At 36.0% G+C, this 14,558-nt stretch overlaps 2 protein-coding genes across 2 annotated transcripts in view; one reads left to right on the top strand and one right to left on the bottom strand.

The window, feature by feature from the left end:
* Nucleotides 1-8,836, top strand: part of LOC110113523 (thylakoid membrane protein TERC, chloroplastic) — a 19,290-nt gene extending 10,454 nt beyond the window's left edge. Inside the window, exons 12-14 of the mRNA XM_020846148.2 lie at nt 6,821-6,879; nt 8,351-8,408; nt 8,489-8,836. Coding sequence (XP_020701807.1) covers nt 6,821-6,879; nt 8,351-8,408; nt 8,489-8,589 — 218 coding nt within the window. The 3' untranslated portion in view covers nt 8,590-8,836. The remainder of the gene's footprint in view (nt 1-6,820; nt 6,880-8,350; nt 8,409-8,488) is intronic.
* Nucleotides 8,837-9,854: 1,018 nt separating this feature from the next.
* LOC110113530 lies at nt 9,855-14,247 on the bottom strand. The gene is made up of 4 exons (XM_020846161.2): nt 14,116-14,247; nt 13,036-13,152; nt 12,280-12,494; nt 9,855-10,359 (listed from the first exon to the last, which is right to left on the bottom strand). The coding sequence occupies exons 2-4, from the start codon at nt 13,123-13,125 to the stop codon at nt 10,071-10,073; spliced, it is 594 nt and encodes a 197-aa protein (XP_020701820.1). The 5' UTR covers nt 13,126-13,152; nt 14,116-14,247; the 3' UTR covers nt 9,855-10,070.
* Nucleotides 14,248-14,558: the final 311 nt, after the last annotated feature.

Here is a 14,558-nt window from a genome sequence, read left to right on the forward strand (position 1 = left end):
GTCGCGGCGCACCCTAAACGCACTTGAGCGCCTCGGGGGTTTGCCGGCTCGTTGGCATGCTTTTGAAGAGGGATTCCTTTGAATCGTCAGCGAAGCATCGCACTGGTTTCCCACCCAAACGCTACGGGTGAGCGCCTCGGGGTTTGCCGGTTTCGTCTTGCAGAGCGTCGAGAAAGAATCGTTATTATATATATATATATATTATAATATATATATATATAGTTAAAAAAACCTTAATTAATAAATATTTAAATTGAATTAATCATAATTAATATCATTAACAATAATAACTAAAAACAAATAATTAATTATGATCAATCTTATAATTAGAGAATTATTTTTAAATTAATTATAGTTAAAAATAAATAAATTATAATTAACTAATTAATTAAAATTAATTACTATAATGCAAATTAATATAGTTAAATATAAAAATATTCATGTTTATGTATTAATATATTATAATATAATATATATATAATTAAACTAATACATGATTAGCAATAAAATAAACTAAAGTATAATAATAAAGAAATACTAAACTTAATATCTAATTGCTGGTTGGGAGCAGAGCAGAGGGATCGGGTATGGGGTTGATCGGGGCAAAGATTTGCTTGCTAGAGTCGGACCGGGATGGGAAGAATGGTGAAGGCGTCGGCACAGGGAGGTTCGGCCGGAGCTTGGAGGTATGGGGGGTTAAGTGCTCTCTCTCTCTCTATCTCTCTCTGCTCTCTCCTCTAAGACCGAAAGCAGGCAAGGGGGCTCGGGTGGGAGGAGAAAGAGGCTGCGGGTTAGGGAAGGTGGATCACGCTTGGCCTTTCGGGCTTAGTGAGGTTCGGGAGAGGCAGCGAGGTGGGTGTCGAGTTTGGCGTGGAGAGTGGTGCAGGGGTTTCGCGTCGGATGTGGAAGGTCGGAGGCAGAGGGGGTTCGGTCAGAGATGAGGAGGTCGGGTTGGAGCGCGGATGCTTACGGGAAGGAGAGGAAGTAGCGGGAGAGAGCTCGTGGATTCGGAAGATAAGTGAAGTGATCTCCAATAAGAGAGGAGGCCGTCGGTTTGTGTTCCGAGGAAGGTCGACGGGCTTAGGAGATCGGAGGTTGTGCGGTGATTTTTGCGAATGGGAGAGAGACGAGTAGCGAGCGACGCGCTGTTTTGGCCGCGCTATTTTCACGGAGGAGGGCAGCGATCGAGAGCCAATGATCAGCAGGAATCGCGGGAAGAAAGCGACTGATTCGGCGCTGAACAAACGGGATTTCAGCAGGTATTATGGAAGGATTTCGTGAATTCAGCGGTTGCAAGGTTTGTACGCTAGATTTCCTTCCTCTTTTCTTTTTTTGTTCTTTATCAGGTTAACATTAGTAGCATGAAAATGCTTGTACTAGGAGGCTCCCTTTCCGTGCGGTTGAGAATCATGTGGCTCCGAAAATTCCATTTTTTTGTATGATTGTGTTCCCGGCGCTCTCCGACTGCCATCGTTTTATTTTCTTTTAGTATTTGTGTGACGACGACGATAGAGAGTTTTAAACGAACTAAGTTCGAGGTAAATTTTGGAAGGCAGATGGGTTTGTAGATAAGACACTACCCAGAGAATTTCGCCCTCAATTTGGTGAGGACTTTATGATCTGAGTTTGGTTTCCTATAGGCGCAAGCCCTATAGTTATTACCCCTCTCCGATAACGGAGAGAACTTTCGATTAAGGCTAGTCGTGATGCAGATACGTTATAGAAAACTCTCTGGCTATAATAGCAATAATGTTTAGTATGGTTAAAATTGATTGGAAATTTGGAAAGTTTGAAAGTTTGGAATTTAGAGTTAACACCATGAAAACCATCTGAACAACGGTGGGGGGGAATGAAGACTAGCACCGATCAAGATCCATGGTTCCGTCGTCCCGGCTGTCAGTTCCCTGGTCTACTTAGTCAGAGGAGGTAGTCGACCCAACCTGATAGAAGGCATCTTGTCGGCAGCCATGGGTTGCTTCGTCCAAGAATACCTTGTAGACCTGGGTTGATATTTGTCTAAGGGGATATATCTGAATCCACCTTAGCTAACAGAGGGCTTGATGCCTATCAGATATACCCTATGATTCATAACTCAAGGGTTTGACGCCTTTAGGGAACATACGGGCTTTGGCCGTGATCGTAATATAATGGTGTCATTTTGTGGTAAAACCACCCGATCAGAGGGCACGTGCCACGTCCCTGTTGGCAAGAGACTGTTTAAGGATGAATCGTAGTGATACACTCGATATAACATTTGCTCTTTGTGAACTGAGGTTAATTTTAAATTTATCACCCCCGACAAACGGTTGCGGGAGGTGGATGATTTTTAGTTTTGAGTTTTTAGATGATTGATTTTATTTTAAGAATTTAGATTTTTATTTGATTTGAGATTTGACCCCTCCGGTTGAGATTTTCTGTCAACGCGGCCATCATCGGGGTGACATTGAGGTCACTTTTATTTTTGTAAGAATTTGGGAGGCATTTTATACTTCAAGTCATGTCGACTCCAGTCCTTTTGAGGAGGATGAAACTTGAATATTAGACCCACGCAGCATTCTCGAATCATCGAATTTGGGATTTAGATGTGAAGATTGGAGCACATGCGGATTATATTATTTGACCCTGCGCAACATTCTCAATTATTTGTGTTTGTACTTGTAATAGATTTATCGGAGCACATGTAGTGATGAATTTAGTTTAATAGATAATATTTAGTATATAAGAGGCATTTTAAAATATTTAAATATGATCCATTATGCAAGTAATTTCGTTTAGAAAATGGTCCGAGATTTCATAAAAAAGGCCTACGAACGCCTTCTGTCCGCTTGTACACATGTTGCAGATCCGGTGGCGTGTTCTAATTCAGGTTTCATTTATAGCACATAGAAGATATCCCTTTGCTGTTAATATCCCACTTAACATAGCTTACAGAAAATGCTTGTTCAATGGATAGTAGGAGATCATGCTAGTATTCGTAGGAGAATTATCTTGCTCGCTAGAAGCTCTCATATACTCTCTCATAGATAGTCTAATTTGTTTGATACAAGCTCCTTATCTTTGTTTGTAGGCTAGTTACTGTAGGCACTACGAATTCCCTATTCCTTCTTATAGGTGAATTGTAGTATACTTGTAGTAAGCACTATAAATTCTTTGCTCCCAAAAAATAGTTTGACATTTTAACAATTTTAGATCTTGATGAATTGAGCTGTTTTTTCTTAAGTGGCATGCTCTATCTTTTAATTAAAGACTTGGAATTGGAAGTCACATATATAACTGAGAGGAGGATTATTCACCTGTAAGAATGTTTCTTGAACATGAGATTTTGTTTCTTGCACAATTTTTTATCAATTGTAGTTGGTATCAAAGTCAATGCTCATATGTTGAAGCTCAATATACTGCTCTTCCATTTCTCTTATTCTTCGACCATTTATATGTGCGAATATTATATAGTTGAATAAGCATGTGTGTTTTGGAATTAGACAATTCAACACAGAATTATTTTTTAAGAAGAGAATTGACGGATAAAAAGGATTCTTTTATTAGTATCAATTTGCATTTCAATTAGACCTTGTAATTTTGCAATTTATAATTTCAATTTAAACATTATATCATACTCATTATATAATATAACAATTCAGGTCTAATTCAAGTCTTTTATATTGATTAAATTAAGTTCAAATATGATTCCGATTCGAGTTTAATTTCAAGTAAAAAATTATTTGATCAAATTTTAATTTAAAATTGATTTTATGTTTGAATTTCGTTCAAATCAATTTTTCAATTTTAGTCCAAGTCCTTTTGTTGTTCAATGAAAATTTCGGCAGCCTCCCGGCGTCTCCTCCCCACCGAGGGATAAATCGGGACGGCACTGCCGTAGTTCTTCCTACCCGGACCTAAGGTCGACGGCGTAGGGTCTTCGATTTCAAACCATCTCACCAGGATCTAAGATCGACTGCGTGAGGTCTTCGAATTGTAAAATCATCCGCCCAGATCTAAGATCGATGGCACGAGTCTTCAATTTTAAAATCATCTGCCCGGATTAAAAATCAACGGCGCAGGTCTTCAATTTCAAACCATCCCGGTCGGACCTAAGGTACGACGACCGGGGTCTTCGACACCTGTTGAAAATTATTCTTTCTTTCTTTTTTTAATAATTATATATTATATTACAATATAATATATATTTATTATAATATAATATAACATTATATTATAATATTATTCTGTTATATTAATTCTGCTGTTATATTTAGATGGATAACTATAGGACAGTTATGTATACCTTATTAGGAATATAAAGTTATATAATATTATATTCATATATCAATATAACAGAGAGGGAGAGAAACAGGATGAAGCCACCGATCAGACTAGGCAAGGTCGTCGGAGGCAAGGATCAGCAAGGGTTTGCACGGCTGCGGGCTTCAGCGTCGGCGGAGGGGCGGCGGAGGCGGCTAGGTTCGGCCGAGGCAAAGAAGGTCCGACGGCGAGGTCGGGCTTGGACGGTAAGGAGAAGAGGTAAGTTTTCTGAATCCTATTCTTTCTCTCTCTGCGCGTCTCTCTTGATGTGCGTGTAACCGTTTGAATGAGAGGAGGTTTATTTTTGGTTATCGTGAGGTATGTCGGTTTCTTCGAGAGAGTCGGTGGGCAAATCGCGTGTCCGATCGGGTATGTCCGGTGGAAGAGTCGGTGGAGTCTGAGCTGTTACAGTCAACAATCAAAGATTTTTGATTGCAATCTAGATGAATCTTTGCACTACATTTTTTCCATATTTTTTTAAAAATTTTGGAAGAGTGGTCTTCAACCCCCAAATTGAGGCTAATATTAATTAGATGGGGCATTCCTCTGTGAGACGGTTAAGCTCATTTGGTTCGAAAAACCGGTAATGCTGGACCGCAACCTTTTGATACATCCTATGGATAGTCAGAAGAAAACTTGACACTGAGAAAGAAAGTACAATTTGTAGACAGTGGGAGATATCATGACTTGTTGGCCGTCGATCTATCTTTCACACATTGGCAGGTATTGATTTTTGCAATGAGTGTTTGTAAGTCAATTCTGCACATTCCTACAGAGGAACACATGGAAGTAGTTTACAGGATTCTTAGATACTTGAAGATGACACAGAGAATCGTGAACACTAAAGTATATTCATATGTAGATTGGGCATTGGAAACATCAATTGATTTAGAACAATTTAACTTATGGGTATTATTCTTTTTGTCTGGGGTAATCTTGTTACCTAAAGGAAGCAAGAAAGCAATCAGTGGTAAGCCACGAAGTAGTGCATAGCTGAGTAAGGGGTGTTCAATTCGGGTCCAACCCCGTCGTGGTTCGGGTCGACCCGACCTGATGGCGGATCTAAACGGGTCACCGCGAACTTGATCCGTTTTTGTCAAACGGGTTCGGACAATTTTCAACCCGGATCCGACTCGACGGGTTGACCGACCCGACCGCGACCCGGAGTGGCCGCGCGCGAGGGCAACGGCTTTTCGGCAGCGTAGCGCCACACACGGCAAAGTGAAGCACGCGACAAACGGCGGGGGGCTGCGGCAGTGCGGCACGCCGCGCGGAAGTGCGGCACGCGGCAACGCGGGGCAGGCGGGCAGCTCGGGCTAGGGCAGCGGGCAGCGGGCGGGAAATTTCAAATTTTTTTAAAATAAACGGGTTGTCGGGGTTACCCGGCAACCCACCGGGTCGGACCTGACCCGTTTTATCAAACGGTTCGAATCTGCGAACCCGAACCCGACCCATTTATAAAACGGGTCGGGTCCAACCCGGATTTTCTGGGTCGGGTCAAAAGTTGGCACCCCTATAGCTGAGTATAGAGCTTTGGCATAGGGAATTTGTTAAGGGATTTGGATTAAAATTATTCTTAGTGAACTGGGACAAATGAGTTCATCTCCTATTCTGTCAATGTATGATAATTAGGCAGCTATCAGCATAGCTAAGAATCTCATGCATCATGAGAGGACTAAGCATGTTGAAATTGATAGACAGTTCATTACAAAGAAGGTGACTAGTGAGCATTAAATTGAAATACATTTTTACCAAGCAACAAACTGCAGACATCCTCATCAAAGCTCTACCTTGACCTAACTTTGAAGACTTAATTTGTAAGCTTGGATTATATGATATATATTCTCCAGCTTGAGGAGTGTTGAATATTTGAGAATCAAAGTTAGATAATTTATTTTAGGAAAGTATTTTTAAGAATAAAAGGAGCGATCAATTTTGATCTTCTCCTATGATTTTGTTTTATTTTAGGAAAGTATTTTTAGGAATAAAAGGGGAGATCAATTGTGATCTCATCCTATGATTTTGTTTCCTAATTTTAAAAAAGAATTATTCCCCTACAATTCTATTTCTTAAAATTTAGGAGAGAATTAAGCTAGTTAGTTATTTCCATTAAGATGTAGTACCCTTTTTTAAATATGAAGAATAATCAATTAATAATTTCTTCAATAATACTCCCTTATAATCATTGTCCGTGGAAGTTATGGAAACAAGATTCCCTGCTATTGGTGTGTGTTTCATTAGGTGGCTGAGTTTGAAATCCTTAATGAAACATGTGTTACTAGAAATCCTGATTTCAGGAATCTGCATGTAGATTTGAGTGGGCAATTGTGGGCTTTGAAAGTTCTTATGAGCTTGAGGGGGATCCTCCCTTTAGAACTCTTACGTGCTTGATGATTATTTAGTCATATTCTTTTAATATACCCCAAATTAGAACTTAAATCAAGTTTTAATTAAGTCAATGTTTTTGTTTTCTCTTTGTTTGAATTAAGTTCTCGGCTGTTATATATTCACTTTCATGCAGGTTTGAGGTCTATTTATACTCTGATTTCCGGAAGTATGTCGGAGTTGGAATATTTACAGGTGAAACATTATCCTTTCTTTCAATTTTGTTTACCAATAGCTAGTCTTAACTTGTTAATTGATCAGTCATCATGTTTGCATTGTTCATTCCAGTTGTACTTTTTATTGTACATGAGTAAAGTTCTATTTGGAGATAAACATTTTATCTATTTGTTCAATCCGTTAACTTAAACCTTGCCAGATTATGGAGGTAGTGACTGGAAACATCTGATCAATAAGATCACTACCCTACCTATTCAGCTTTGTGGGCATTATCCGATGTTTTACTGAATGCTGCATGAGAATGGTAACATAAACAAAAGAGATTGACAAGGAATGTGGATGAATGACCCAAGCAACCAATACAATATTGATGGGGGCGTGTATTGCAGTAAATTGATATTCTAGAAGAAGTTAGGAAAGTTGGCCAAAGAAGATAATGACAAAACAACACACTTGACAAAACAACACACTTTTGAGACATATATAGTACTTATAAAGAAGCTAAAAAATAACTGGAAGAGGAGGAAACTATGGACGAAGAAAACGAATTATTATAATAGCTGAGACAAAGTAAAGGATCTATAAACTTTGATCACATGATTTATATTAAGATTTAGCTATGATATATTGTTTACGTCAATAAAAGATTATTTTAAAAATTTGTAGTTGTTTGAATTTGAGTTTAACCTGAAGAATGTGTGGAAGGATGGAGATTTTACACCATATGAAGCATCTTTTAAGGTTTAGAGTGTTGTGGGACTCAGTGGGAGATATGAGGCCCAAACAAGATGAAGTTTGATATGGGGGTGATTCATGCAATTTTTTGCATGATTAACTATTTCAATTTTAAGTGATATATGATGAATTAGATATCTATATGTCATATGATGAATTAGATATGTATATGGGTTACGTTTTAAGCTAGGTGGATAAAATGAAATGCCTTGAGGAAACTATTTGAAAGAGTATATCATATGGACTTAGGTTTTGTTTGGGACGGCTTTCTACCTGTTTCTTAAAACAACAGCTTTAAGAAGCTGTAAAAAAGCCGTCCGAAACAAAGCCTTAAATATAAATTTTATAAAGCAGGAAGTAGGCCGCTTCTTGTGTTATGAGTACAAGCACTGCGCAGCAATGAAATCTTCAACGATGAGACTCGATTGAGCAGAACATAGTTGAATAAGGTTGGATAAAATTGGTTTTTAGGTTGTTGGAGATTTACAATAGAGATCACGATCTACTAATAAACTGGGAGATGAAAATCATTTGAAATGAATACGAAAGAAATGTTATTAATTGAAGGTAAGATAGAACTTTTGAACCGTCTTTTAAACTGGACTAAGCATCATTTAGATTAGGATATTCTGCTCTAAATTTTCTGTCATTAATATTGTATGCCACCTCTTACAGATATGATTTTGGTAAGGGGTTTTTATGAGATCTTCGTGTACATCATATTGACACTAAAAAAAGGTTTACTTCTTTGCAGCCTGCAATAGGTATCGTGTTGGGATTCATAGGAGTGAAGATGATTTTTGATTTCTTTGGTGGGTAGTTTACATTCTTTTACTTTTAGATATTTTTTGTGAACTGTAATTTATGTGTCAATAATCTCTCTTTTCCTCAGGATATCACATAACAACTGAGGTTTCCCTCGGCATTGTTGCCACCTGTATCAGTTCTGCAGTTCTGTTGAGTCTGGCTAAAAAATCCAACTCTGAAGAGTAGGAAATCAAATCTCTCTCAGATCTGGTTAACTTCTGTTCTTCAATCTATTTAGGGTTTCTGCCTGGAGATTATATTTGTGATTATCTTGATATTTATGAACCCTCTTTTCTTCCCTTGTAGAATAATTAGTCTTGTTAAATGTAGAAATTTTTTATGATAAAAACTTGTAGTAAATTATTATTCAGCTTAGCGCCGGCATCATGATTAATTGATCTCCAGGGACCGAAACGTTACGTTGATGGAGCCACAACTGGATCAGCTAAATATGTACTTTTAATATTAAATATAATTGGATTTATAAATGTCAATCCAAATTGGTATTATTAATTAGGTATTGAAGTTCTAAATCTTTATATTAATTAATTATTTAATAATTTTATGATATTTATTCTTTTATTTTTTTAATTATATAGATAATTTCTATGATGTATAAGATATTAAAAAATGATAGAAAATAACTCATTTGATAAGGAATTAAATTGTCGTTTAAGAGAGCATTTTATTGAGTTTTTGTGAGTTCTTTGTTAAGTAATAAATGAATATATTCATAAATATAAATATATAAAGCTTATTCGTTTATATAATAAAATTTTATCATTTTATTTAAATGAGCATAAATATTTAAACAAATAATCTTTTAACTAATAAAATGTAGAGCATGCATAAGCAAAATAGATTAAAAAAAATAATATTTGTAATTTTTTTAAATGAAAAAATCTTATTTGCCCAAAGGTTTTATGGCATCGTTATTATGGGCTTGAGTTCATCATTTAAATATTTTAAAACATTAATTAATCTTTTCTAATTATCATAATTAAATTTGCTCAACTCCAAAAAAAAAATCTACTAACATTTTTTGCAGTCTATTTTAAGTCTTCCTTTAGGATGATTTTTCTTCCGCTACTTAAAAAACTTTTTTAATAAAAAAATATTTTAAATTAATTTTTTTTAATAAGAATCTACTTCAGAAAATAATAAAAAAGTTATTCAAAAGAAAACCTAAAAAGAGTTCAGCATAAAATACTAAAAGAGTTATGCTCGATCGCACACGGCTCAAAAGATAGACCAAAGTTAAATTTGAACCCAACAACTGGTTTACGCTCCTCCTAAGTATATTATATCAATATGAAAATGGTTAACATAAACATTTAGGACAAATAGTTTCTCTCATCATATAAAAAACAATGGCCTAAACAGAGCTGAGCTCCAACACTTCACTTTTTGCATTAATGGAATGCACTTTCACTATGAAAAAAGAAGAGAAAAAACCAATCAGAAAACTAAGTGCAATAGCTCGCCTTCGGCTTTACTTTAAGACAGATAGGGAACATAAATTTTCTGGATTTTCCATCCACAAACAAATCAAGAACCAAAGTGTATCTATATATATATATCCACATGAACAGAATTCACTCATCCTGAAGCAGTTGAATAAGACATATATCTATGAATATATTTGTGTTCAATGTGATTGTTCGGAATCATGGATGAGCTGCAGTATTAGAATCATACTCAGTAGTGTGAACCTCTCCATAAGATCCTTTGGGGTCATCTTCTTCCAAGTAATCAGCTCTGGCATTCAGTGTTAGCATCTGGGAGACGAGCCAGAAGAGAGAGGCATCAAGAGCCAAGAAGCCAGCGCCACCAAAAAGTCCAGTTTTGGCAGTTGGGCACGCATAGTCCATGTCATTGTGTTTGTTGAGGGAGCGGTGAAGGCCTTCGGTTATGGTCGCCCACAGCAACATTGCTTCAGCAAAAATGGAGACCAGGCTGATGGTGTTTCCACATAACAATGAATCAGAAGAATATAACAACAACAATGTTATGACTTCCCAAAGTTAGACAAACGAGAAGTTCCAACAATGGTTGAGAAATTATGCTGTTCATAATATGGCATTTGGTTTACTTAAAAAGAACAGTATGCACAGTTGGTTGTAGCTTAATTAAAATTATTATGAGCAGTAGCGAATCGTTACACCTAGGCACTTTTGTCATTTGATGTTTTATTGTCTTCTGTCTATTTATAGTACTCACCCTCCCCCTTGGGAAGGATGATGATGATGATGAATGAAAATTTCTGCACTTTGTGTTTTAATGTGTTTGAGAGTTTTTGTGAGAGCGCATGTGAAGTCCATAGGTGAGGGCAAAACAAGACCTGTCAGTTGCAGGAAGCGTCCGGGTTCACAGCTTATCGACGCCTCCATTCCCCATTAAGCTCAACATCCTCACATCCCAGCCTAGCCGAGCCATCATCACTCATAACTCTCCTTGGCTGATCCACCACAACCCATTCCTCTCTTCCTCCTAACCGTCGCCTCCCCTCTGCTCATAGCCGAAACTTTCATGACCTCTTCTACCCACTTTCTTTCTCCAAATAGATCCTCCAACATTTCCTAAACTGATCTTAGAAATCTGAATTCAAATTTGAATTCTCCTTGAGCCTTGAATTCCTTTCCCAAATTGTTGGAATATTTTTGGAAAGGTATCCCCATCCATAAATCTGAATTTAACTGAAGAATCCTCATTAAGTTTCCTTCCTACATTAGCATAGCTTAATTTTAGGAAATCTTAATTCAAATTTGAATTCTCTTTGAATCTTGACTTCCTTTCCTAAATTGTTGAATTATTTTTGGAAAAATATTCCCATCCATAAATCTGAATTTAAATGAAAAATCCTCATTAAGTTTCCTACCTAAATTAGCCTAGCTTAATTTTAGGAAATATGAATTTAAATTTGAATTCTCCTACAAGTTTTGAATTCAGTTCCTAAATTATTGGGCCATGTTTGGAAGGATATGACTATCCGCAAATTTGAGCATTGATTGGAAATATGAATTAAATCCTATTTCCTTAGCCAATATGCTTTAATTGGCAACTCCATTAAAGCATTAAATCAACTCCCATCAATTAGTGTTGGCCGTCCCCCCCTCATAAGCAGCCAAACGACTTCGCCGTGGCTTAGTATCTTCTTCCTTGCAATTAAACTATGCCCCCTCCCTTGCACCTTTTGATCCTTCATCAATCATGACATCGATTTATTGTGAAAGCTGCTCCGCTTAAACCCCCACCAAGAGCGATGTTTGAATGGGTCTTTGTAGTCACTAATCTATTTGTTAATATGGGAATTGTTTCTGAAACATCACGTGAGCATGATATTAATTTATTTGATTATCTATCGGTCCTCCTATTAGATTGTGATTGATTGCTTGAACTTGATTACCCTCTTGCATGATGAAGTCATTGCTTAAGTTCATTGTGAATTAATAATTTGTTAAGCTCAGTTAAAGATTTTTGGGGATTTTCCTACTGTTTTGAAAATTTTGTTTAAGCGCTGTTATCTAGTTCTACATCAGTTTCCATCTGTTGCTTAAAGATGCTAAATCAGGAAATTAAAAATGGTGGCCAAAAAGTCAATTGAAAATAATCAGTGATTATTTGATGCAACAAAGTTGATGGAACTGCATAAATGGTGTTCTTATGAGACAATTTAACAATTACTCATGGCAAATATACATGAAATAAGAGCACGAGCAACAAAAATTCATTCTTTGCAACAAACGCAGACAATGATAAGCACTTGATCAAAGTTCATAAAATTTTTGAAACTACTCATCAGAAAAAGCCCCTAATGATAAAATTTACATTCAGAAAACATTAGATACGATTTGCTAGTTTAAGTAGAATACGTACACTGCAACGATGAAGAACACACGCATTGTCATCCCATGGAAAAGGGCGCCTTTCGGAACAGACTTTCCTTTATAGGGGAAGAACACAGAAAACAGCCCAATAGCAGCAGATATCGCAAGCGCCACAATAGATAAGCTTCCTAATGCAACTGTTGGATCACTTGGAAATTTGCACATAACATAACCTTTCATCAGAATTGGAGTTCCCTGAGCAGGCTGTTACAATGATTGAAAATAAAAAACTTCAGAGAAAACCAATTGTCACTGAGAACAAAAGCCAACCATCTTAAACACATGTAATGAAAATTATGCAAATGTGTAGTATGAAGTTTCTAAAAGTCCTTTTGGGGTAGCTTTTCTACAATTTTGCTTCCTAGACAACAGCCATACTTTTATTCAGCTACAACTTCTTGTTTCTTTTTTTGAAAATTTTTTTGATGAGAAATCATTTTTTGAAAGTAGAATTATTAGGGTGCGACAGTTGAAAGAAGCTGGTACTAGACTTTTCAAAAAGATAAAAGTCTATAATACTCAAAATAACATTTAAAAAGCAGTTACCTTCTCATAACAATAAGACATTTTTTTTTCTAAATAGCTATAGTCACCTCAAATGAACCCTAAGTTCCAACTAAATTGTAAGAAAACTGAGACTAAAAGCTAATTTTAAGAGGAATATATTAAAGATAAGGCAGACAATAACATACTATTTGATCAAACAAGAGATTCCAGCAACTACACATTGAAAATCACAATGTACCTTTTTATTTTCAGCAACCACACCAAAAATAAAGGCCAACACACCAAAAAATGCAGTCCCAAGTGCAATATTTGTAGTCTGATTTGCCATTGTTTCAAAAAATGACTACAACCAGTCCTGCAACAAGAATGAAAAATAAAAATAAAAACCAATAACATATGAGAACATAAGGATATAATTATTGGGGGCTGTTTGGCTACAATGAAGATTTAACTCAAACAGGATTTAGTAAATTCTGTAAATACAGATTAAGTAAAGCTTGAGAGAATAAAAACTTAGAAAACTATTGGGCATCACAACCGTTAAATCTTGCAAAAATTTGATAAATAGTCTGGCTATTTGGCTTATGATTTAAGATTTATGAGAAAGGGGAATCCTTAAATTCGTTAAATCCTGTAAATGATGGGATTTAACAAATTATGAATTTAACTAATAGCAGCGCTTAAACAAAATTTTCAAAAAAGTAGGAAAATCTCCAAAAATCTATTTGGAAGGATTTAAGCTAAATCTTGCTTCAATCCTGCCAAAAATATGGCACCAAATACCCCCTTTAATTTTGACTGAAACAAAACTGTAGGAAAATCATGCGTTCAAAAAAATCACCAATAATATCAATCCAATACATCCCAATTCATGGTTCAAATCCAGACCTCCAGAATTCCCCCTAATATGCTAAAAAAAACTAAGATTCCAAAAGAACCCATTGACATCTCTACGGTCAGCGGCTGGGAACTGAAAAGCGTAAAGAAGAATCATCAAAAGGGTAACATAAAAGAAATTCTAGCAAAAAGGAGAAGATAAAGCCTTTATCAATCAAAAAGGCTTTTTTCACCCACTGGTAGCGGGATAAAATACGAGTACTTAGTTTCTGTTTGTCGCTGATTGTTGATAAAAAACAATCAGCGACAAACAGATACTAACTCGTATTTTATCCCGCGATCCTAACAAATCTTCCGAAATCCGCCATTACAAATCGATTGAGCAATGTCAAATCAATCAACACAATAGAATTTTCGTAAGAAAAGAAATAAAAAAAATGCTAAAAGTAGAAGATTCCAAGATTAGGGTTTTTCTTCTCACCTGTGCAAGAAGGAACAAACGTAGCGATGAAAAATCTCTTCTGTAGATCACTCTTTATAGACGATAAATGCGTTATAGGTACGGTGAGGAGGTGAACAGAGGGTAGATTTGCAAATAATCCAAAAGAAGAGGAAAAATTATAAATTTGATGGAGAGGGGGATACCAATTGGCACGGCACGGAAGAAAATTCTAAGATTGACGGCATTGACATCTTTTATTAGAAAATTATTATATTTTATGATTTTGAATATTTTAAATCCGTTAAAATTAGTTTAATATTAATTATTTATATTTAAATTTTATATCAATATTCAAATAAGAATTTTATCTTTATTTATGTTTATTTTCCATTTTACATTAAAAAATTTAGCATACATATTTATTTAAATTTTAAGTTAATTAAATAGATAATTATTATATTAGCTTGAGCTTGGATCAGAAT

This window comes from Dendrobium catenatum, unplaced genomic scaffold, assembly GCF_001605985.2.
Source record: "Dendrobium catenatum unplaced genomic scaffold, ASM160598v2 fragScaff_scaffold_1721, whole genome shotgun sequence".
NCBI classification, from domain to species: domain Eukaryota; kingdom Viridiplantae; phylum Streptophyta; class Magnoliopsida; order Asparagales; family Orchidaceae; genus Dendrobium; species Dendrobium catenatum.

Coding starts and splice junctions, on each gene's coding strand:
- LOC110113530 (XM_020846161.2), bottom strand. CDS start 13,125: ATGGCAAATCAGACTACAAATATTGCACTTGGGACTGCATTTTTTGGT. Junction 12,495..13,035: donor TGGTTGCTGAAAATAAAAAG/GTACATTGTGAT, acceptor TCATTGTAACAG/CCTGCTCAGGGAACTCCAAT. Junction 10,360..12,279: donor GTGTTCTTCATCGTTGCAGT/GTACGTATTCTA, acceptor AAACACCATCAG/CCTGGTCTCCATTTTTGCTG.